This window comes from Leptodactylus fuscus, chromosome 4 (genome assembly GCF_031893055.1).
Source record: "Leptodactylus fuscus isolate aLepFus1 chromosome 4, aLepFus1.hap2, whole genome shotgun sequence".
Classification (NCBI taxonomy): Eukaryota; Metazoa; Chordata; class Amphibia; order Anura; family Leptodactylidae; genus Leptodactylus; species Leptodactylus fuscus.
In genome coordinates, this window is record NC_134268.1 from 54,096,666 (window position 1) to 54,105,262 (window position 8,597).

Below are 8,597 nucleotides of genomic sequence, written 5' to 3' on the forward strand. Positions count from 1 at the left end.
AACCAGGAAGTGGAGGGGAGAGGACACGGGAGGGCAGGTGAAATTCTGCAATGCAAAAACTTCTATTAGGTGTACCAAATAGCTGTAACGATATCAGCTATACACAAGAACTTGAAATACAAGAACCTACAGCAATCCATTTCCCTGAGTAGTAACAATGTCTTGCAATACTGAGTTATCCTCAAGTCTTACTGTAGGACTGTACTGTGCAACAACTGGGCAGTCAAAGAAACAAGAAGTATGAAGCACATATCACAGCACTAGTCTGTGAGAAGAATGCAAAGATATAAGTAACCACTAATATATAAAAAGAACAGGATTGCGATGGTAATCACATTATTACAGAATAGATGGATGATGGAGATGGCAGTCAATAATGGAGCACATGGATCATTAATGGTAGTCAAATGATGGAAAACAAGGAGGCAGGAGATGGTAGAGTGAATTAATAAATAACAGGTAATTAAAGGAGCTTTCCCATCTCCCTATCTCAGCAGCTTGTCTGCTGAATTTCCTCTCACTTACTGTATTCTTCAGCAAGCTGATGGACAGGTTTTCACTGTTCGATGAACAGGACACTATGAAGAACCTCACTAAATATACGCATTACCTTTACCATGAGAGATTGTCTGTCAATTTCATCTTTCTGTTTACACACAGAGATAATACAAACTGTCCAAGCCTTTATCAGAAAACTGCAAATAGCTGAACTGATTGTCCTGCAGGGAGAGCTGTACATAACTGAGCACTCAGCCCCTCCAGACAGCAGTGCTTATCCCTCTAACCTGTTATCACAGGACAGGCACCAACGAAATGATGTTTATACGAAAACTGGATAGTAAACCGTAGCACGTCCAGGCTTCAATAAAATATAACTTTTAATCCATTGCCATTATAAAATGTCATAATTTTTTTCACCACTACATGTCTTTTTTGTAAATTTTATAATGGCAATGGATTAAAAGTTATATTTTATTGAAGCCTGAACGTGCTACGGTTTTCTATCCAATTTTTTGTATACATATGTATGAATTTTTGGAAGTCCAAAGCGCAAGATTGTGCGCCCTGAAGGCTTCGTCGATGAATGGTGAGCTTCAGTCAAAAATCCTTTTTCTTTTGTGAAATGATGTGTAAACAATGGGAGGAATAATCTAACATAGCAGGTAACCAAAGCAGCATTGCAAATGCAGCAACTTAGACAAGGAGCAGGCTTCCACGGGCAAGCTAAAAAGAATCAATTAGATAACAAGGAACTGAAATAAATGGCCGACTGCACATGTCCGTCAGCTATTTTCCTGTGGCCTCTCCCATTCGGCCACAGGGAAATGGCCAACGGATATGTGCAGTTGGTGCTTTTGGACACAGAGAAGAGGAGCACAAGAGAAGAAGGCGGAGGCAGTGAAGAAGATAGGCCATCGCCGGAGAGTTTTCAAGCAGCACTGAGGACACCCCCAGTGCTGTGAGTAAGCTCATTTGCATAAGGAAGGAAGAAGAAATTCCTCATGAATGGCGGCGCGGATCAGAATAACAAAGGTAAGAGAAAAATAGCCTTTCTTAAGGCTATTCCTACTTGTATTTATTGTAAAAAGGGTTTCTAATGATAGAATCCCCTTAAATAAGGGCCATAGGTCATAAGGGTCGATTTCTGACCGGGTAACGTAATGTCTAGCATTCTTTTTTTTTTTTTTTTTTTTTAAATGTAGATTGTGAGCCCCAAATAGAGCTCACAATGTACATTTTTCCCTACCAGTATGTCTTTTTTGGAATATGGGATGGAAATCCATGCAAACACGGGGAGAACATACAAACTCCTTGCAGATGGTTTTCTGTCCTTGGCGGGATTTGAGCACCAGGACTCCAGTGCTGCAAGGCTGCAGTGCTAACCACTGAGCCACCGTGTGGCCCCACTAATGTCTAGCATTCTGATCATTAAAGGCCATAGTCACTTTAAGAGCAGTTTTGATCTTAAATGTAATGTATTTTGGACTGTTGGATTCTGTAACTATCATGTATATACTGTATACTACATAGCACGTTGTAGAACAGTTTCAGAAATTGTTCAAAACTCAATTTTGGGTTTTGCCTGGAATGTGCTTTCAGTATGCGAATGTTTACTTGTTAACAAGTTTCCTGTGTTCCTCTGTTTTGCCTCCCAAAACTTTATGAATAAATTGTCAAATGGGGTTTACCATTCTCTTTGTGAAATGGGCACTGTCAGTTCTACCTGGGCAGAGTAGGAGTGTGTAGAGACACTGCCCCTTCTGGTAACACCCAGTTGTCAACTGTTTTATGACCATTAGTAGTAATAAAAGAGAAACAGTGTGAGGTGATGCTTGGAATACGTATATAAGCTGTTTTGCAAAAGCTGAGGCATATTTGGCTTTCATTGTATTGCATTGTCTGATATGAATATTTTATTATTTACATTTAATTTTTTAGATGCTTGCTTACTTTTCAACAAGCTTTGCATAATTCAACAGTACAGATAATTATAAGAAACTTTATAATATTATTATCAGAGAAAACTGCTTCTTCCTTCTCTTATAAGGCTGCTCCCTGGTCCTTATCCTTCTGCTAAACTAACTTGCACGTTGAAAATGCCTGTAGAATTCTATTGAGAGGGGAGGGGGTGTGAGTAAGCAGAGGAAGAGAGAGATAACGGCAGAAACACATGTTTAGAATGATGCTGGAACTAATTAGGAGCTTTCTATCACAACCAAAGTACTATCAGAACAGATCAATACTTCTCCATATATGCCCTGCATGGTCCTTTGGCTGTTTTTGAGTGAGTTATGGAGCATATTCTCCTCTATGTACTGTGTGCAGTGTATGGCATCTAGTCTACTCCCACCAGCTCAGAGAGAAATGTAAAGTACAGCAGAGGGGAGAAGTGCTAAATAATACAAGACATAAGTCTAATAAATAATAATAGTTATTATTATTATTATTATTAATAAGTCTTATAATAATATTGATTTATGCAGAGTTTCTTAAAAGGTTAGGTAGAACTTAAGTATTTATTTGAGGGAAGAAGTGCTAAATAATACAAGACAATAATATTATTATTATTATTATTATTATTATTATTATTATTATAAAGTCTTATAATAATATTGATTAATGCAGAGTTTCTTAAAAGGTTAGGTACGACTTAAGTATATGTTTGATTTTATGGGTTAGGTGGGTTATTGTGGCTGTAGCAGTTGTATATTTGTTATAATTACAATAAATGAAATCTTAATAACAGCAATTAGCATTGGCCTGCTTGTTGGCAGTTTCCACAACTATACAATAAGCAAACAGAAAAAGTAAGTATATCGCATTATTGCTGGATAAACCATGGTTAAACATATGCAAGAACATAGCACATATTAGAATTGTGGTTATATTTGTTAAAACAAAAAATAAAGAAACCAAAGTTAATCAATACATATCTACCAAGAGTTGCTGTAAAATCCCCAAATCTATTTTTTTCAAGTAAAGTTTTCAGAAATTTCCCATAATTCCATTACACCATTTGCACTAAGACAAGTCCTGCTGTGCATGGAGGGAGAATAAATCTTTCTTAATGATACTAAAAAGAGTGGATGTGATTTAGCAATAACTACTTTCCAGCTAGAACTCAAATGACCTCAAGTAAAAGAGTATAAATCTACAGTTTGCCTCTAAAATATCATGACCTTGCTTTATAGTTCAATGCAGTAAGTCAGAGTTACGGTACAAGGTATTAATCACTGAGCTGCACAACGGAACATGAAAAGGTCTGTGGGATTCGTAAGTGCTGGCGTCTATAAGAATACAAGGTAAAGGAGGGAATATGGTCATCTAAATCCTACGCTTCTGAAGCCGCCTTGAGATTCTTTTTAAAGATCACCACAAAGTGCTTTCTGGGGTTTGAAAGAGGTGCGATTTCTCAGGAAGGGAGGGGGATACGTGAGATTAGGTACCTACCAATAATAGACCCAGAAGACACCCAGGATCATTGCAGTTTACATATAAAACACTAAGATCTGATTCCGGCACAGTCAGCATTTTTCTCTACCTTCCCTTCTACCCCCTTTCCCAAGCAATAAATGATGTTAGTTTTGGTGCTTGCTAAGCTATTATATTTCAGCTCTATACTGTCAGGAGGGCGGAGTCAGACAGAAGCAGACAAGGGGTGTGATTCTGAGCTCTGACACTGTTCACCTCTGTTTGGAAATTAGAATCACCCCCCCCCCCCTTGCCTGCTCCTGCCCGACACCGTCCTCCTGACAGTGCAGAATCTTAGTGTTATATCAGGCACCAGAACTAACTGCACTGATTGCTCAGGAACAGTGGGGGCTAGAGAATAAAGTCAAACTGCTCTGGAATCAGTGGAGCAGTGTCTATTAACAAATACTAAGAACCAGTATTGGGGGCAGTGATGAAAGGTCTTCTTTAATGAGGACCTTTCATGTTCTTGTAGATTAGCAGTATTATATACCAGTAGAAAGCTGATTTGCAGTGCACTGGATTCAGCACTATGTCGGCTTTGTCAGTAAGTGCCTGAGTGAACTGAGATATTGGTACTGTTAGTTTCGGCACTGAAATCCCTGCACTGTCAGAAGAGTGGGCCTTACAGCCTAGCATCATCTTTGGGCTGTACGAAACACATATCCACTCCCATATTGGGGGCTCGACAATATTTTTCCATAGCTTTATACTGTCAGAGGGGGCACTCTCCTGACAGTGGAGGAATATCAGTGCCGAAACTAACTGAATTCAGTGCACTGTCCGCTTTCCAGCAGTATATAATACTGCTGATCTGTGAGGACATGAAAGGTCCTCTTCAAATAGGATAACCCGCAAAACAAGAACTTTTTATACCTATGTTAATGTCAGTGGTGCATCACCCATGAGGAGGAGTAAGATCTTCACATTTGGCACCACTCTTTCCTACCAGCAGGCATATAGTCCATCTCTTCACTTCACCATCTTCAGAGTGAAGAGGACGGTATTACACCATTTTACCTTGGCAACTCTGGTTACTTATGTTGTAAAATTAAAACTCAGGCACTTGTCATATGCATGCCAGCACCCCTCCACCATCAATGGTGTGAAGGTCTTCAGTTGGTCTCTGTTTACACTACTGAGTCAATGACGCACCGAGCCAAAACCTGCTGCTGCAACAAATCACTGTCTACATTGGTGATGAATTAATACATCGATATATTGGAGCAACCAAAGACATCGATATATTAAAGACATCGATATATTGGAGCAAGTCCAGAGAAGAGCAACCAAAATGGTGGAAGGTCTGCAAACCATGTCCTATGAGGAGCGGCTAAAAGAACTGGGATTGTTTAGTTTGCAGAAGAGAAGGCTGAGGGGAGATTTAATAGCAGTCTACAAATATCTGAAAGGTAGTCACAGTGCAGAGGGATCTACCCTATTCTCATTAGCACAAGGAAGTACAAGAAGCAATGGGATGAAACTAAAGGGAAAGAGATACAGATTAGACATTAGGAAAAACTTTCTGACAGTGAGGGTAGTGAGAGAGTGGAATAGGCTGCCACGGGAGGTGGTGGGCGCTCCATCAATGGAAATCTTCAAGCGGAATCTGGATAAACATATAGCTGGGATGATTTAGGAAAACCTGCACTCGCAGGGGGTTGGACTCGATGGCCCTTGAGGTCCCTTCCAACTCTACCATAAGAAAATAAGAATACTGGAAACTCCCATTAAAGGGACATCTAGCAAGTCTATTTACCTAATACTTGCATTATACTATCCCAAATTTAGGGCGTTTTTTGCCATAACTCAAAGTTGTGCTGTTCCGTTAATGTATGACTATATTGACAACTGGGTGTTACCATTCCCCTTGTCAAAGGGGCAGCTCTGATTGGATAGTGTCATACAGTGAAGACACTTGCCCCTAACTGGAAATCCCCAGTGGTCAATGTCTTCTCGAAGGGATAACCGAGAAACGGCAAAACTCAGGAGTTCTAGATTCTTTACATGGAACACAAGTATCTACTAAGGCAGACATGCCAGGGGAGGTAACAGGTCATTGTTAAGAATTTTAATAATTAATCATTCTAAATTTCTCAATAATCCATCTGCTTATCTGGTCTATATAGTGCAATACGTTCCTGTTCCCATTGTTGAATTGGGATAGCCGGGGGTCCATTTTTGTTACCATCCTCTTTGTCCTAATTTCATGTGACACTAAACCTCTCACAGCAAGTTATATATTACTATGATGTCTTATATGACACAGCACATGCTCGTGTCACATGTGAGCAGGGCCATGGGGGTCTTATCACTATAGGGTTTACCAGGAAATTCTTGAATTAGGGGAGCAGACGGCTTCTGCAAATAAACCCTCACCCAAGATATTACATACATGATAGATCTTCACTAAGATCACTGCCCAATGTCCCCAGAATCACATTTTATACTAAAATCAAAAAAAGAGGTTAACAGTTTAGTGAAATCTCTTATACACAGTCCTAATCTAACTATTGCACTTTACAATGATCTGGTTATAGTCAATGATCTATTCATTATGATTGAATATCAGATAAATCAAGATGGCTAGGACTAGCGTGGAAGTTGTACTATGTCACAAAGGTATTGCTGCCTACAGGATTAAAAAAAATCCCTAAATGCAAAGTCCTGGAATACACTGGCACTATATAAATAAAACATCCTACTCATCCCCATTTTAGTTAAAAGAACAATCAGACAATTGTAAAGCAATTTCAGGAGTATTCTAGTGCAGCCTACACACAATGCAGCCGTGAACAGCAGCCGAAAAAAAATGACATCTCTCTTTTGTTAGGTTTATGCAAACTAGAGGGTTGACATAGAGAAAATGATACAACACAATCACCAAAGTGACAGCTCCTTCCCCAGCAGCTGCATCCTTCGCCTCCACCAAACAATGGGCTATGTATATACACATCAGGAGACAGACCTGGCAGAGCAGACAGACCAGGTACAGATCCAGCATGACCATGTTAGTATCGATCAGAATAACTCTATTACCGCCCTTAACATGCACATATAGATTATAGGAAATTCCTGCAATGCCCAAGTAAGATGTTGCACACAATCTATGCACTATGGTGGTTTTGGCTTTGGGCAAGCTACCAAAAATTGCATATTTTTGGCCATTAGGTTGAGGCTATTGCAACACAATCTGAGGCTATTGCAACACGATCAGGCACCGGAGGGAGAATCTTGTCTTAAAGTATTTTTGCGTACACGTGTATGTCTATGGCATTGTTGGGCGCCTCCAATAGACAATGCAGTCAATGGTTTGTTAGACTTTGCCATACTTTATTGTGTATGGCTAGCTTTCCAGACAGAAAGGAAGCCGTGGATGGATTTCAGACAGTGACTGTAGCAATAACCTCTGCAAATAGTCACATGGAAGTGTCAAACCACCACTTGGCACCTAAACCCACTTGTATAGGCGGCTTAGAGAGGGTATACCAGTGTTACGCCAGCCATCCTACAGAATGCACAAGGATCTGACAGCATGGCATGGAATAAGAGTCTATATATTTATGTGTATGGACATACAGCCAGGATAGCAGACACAGACATAAGGAAATCCAATGCAAGTTCACAGATCACCTTCCAGCAGAAGCTCCATAGGACAGTGCATGTGTCAGGTGTACTCACCATCTGTAGGGTGCAGATGAAAATCAGTGTACACCGTCCTGTGCAGCAGCCCATGCTGAGATCTAGAGTCCTGCCGAGACTGGAGGAGAGTGCTGGACAGCTCCTTAAGGCGTAGCTGCACTTTCTTAGAGCTGCCTTGAGATTCAGCACCTGCAGTCCTATAGATCCCCGTGTAGTAGTATCTCCAGAGGCTCATTCACCAGCACATGTGCAATAGGTACGACTGCTCCCTAATCCCAAAACCTCAGCTGCGATCCCATACAGCGACCACAATCCCAAAACACGGACCAAGGAAAGCGCAGATCTCCACAATTCAGACCTCTCCTTCCTTTCTTCTCTTCTACGTTTGACTTTTGCTAGCTGTGAGCCGGATGAAGGCTCTCTGCTGCCATCTAGTGCGCACACATGGCAGAGCCTCAACAGGTACCTGCATGGTAAGGTTGGGTGTAGCAGGCTTGTTCCTGCCTGGAGTCTAAGTCCATGCATGTGGGATGTGTATATTATGGTCATTATTATTATTTTATTAGTATACTTTGTAAATGTATTACAGCGGGTTATACCCATTGCAAATAAACATTTGTATTATATAGCATTGATGTTACTTATGTAGTGACAGCAAACCCAGTATATGTAACTGCTACCTAGCCAAAGGAAATAAACCCATTAATAAAAATATATAGATTTTTTTTATAGTGATGACCTATCCAGGAAACAGGTTACCAGTATCTGGTCTGTGGGGGGTCTGACACCTGTAACCCACACAGATCAGCTGTTGTAGCAACCACTGGTTGCCAGAAGTACTGCAGTGGACAAGGAGTGTGTGCAGGCTGCTTCTATTCAACTAATAGGAACAACGCTGCAATTTCCCAGGAACTACCGCTATACAGTGAATAGTGCTGCTGCACTGCCTAACCACTAGCAGATTCCGGATCCAGGAGGATGCT

At 40.6% G+C, this 8,597-nt stretch overlaps 1 protein-coding gene across 1 annotated transcript in view; it reads right to left on the reverse strand.

Annotated features, from left to right (window-relative positions):
- The window catches only part of NKAIN3 (sodium/potassium transporting ATPase interacting 3), a 393,996-nt gene extending 385,998 nt beyond the window's left edge, over positions 1 to 7,998 (reverse strand). Inside the window, exon 1 of the mRNA XM_075270476.1 lies at positions 7,654 to 7,998. Within this exon, the coding sequence (XP_075126577.1) occupies positions 7,654 to 7,707 (54 nt within the window). The 5' untranslated portion in view covers positions 7,708 to 7,998. The remainder of the gene's footprint in view (positions 1 to 7,653) is intronic.
- Between the last annotated feature and the right edge of the window lie 599 nt (positions 7,999 to 8,597).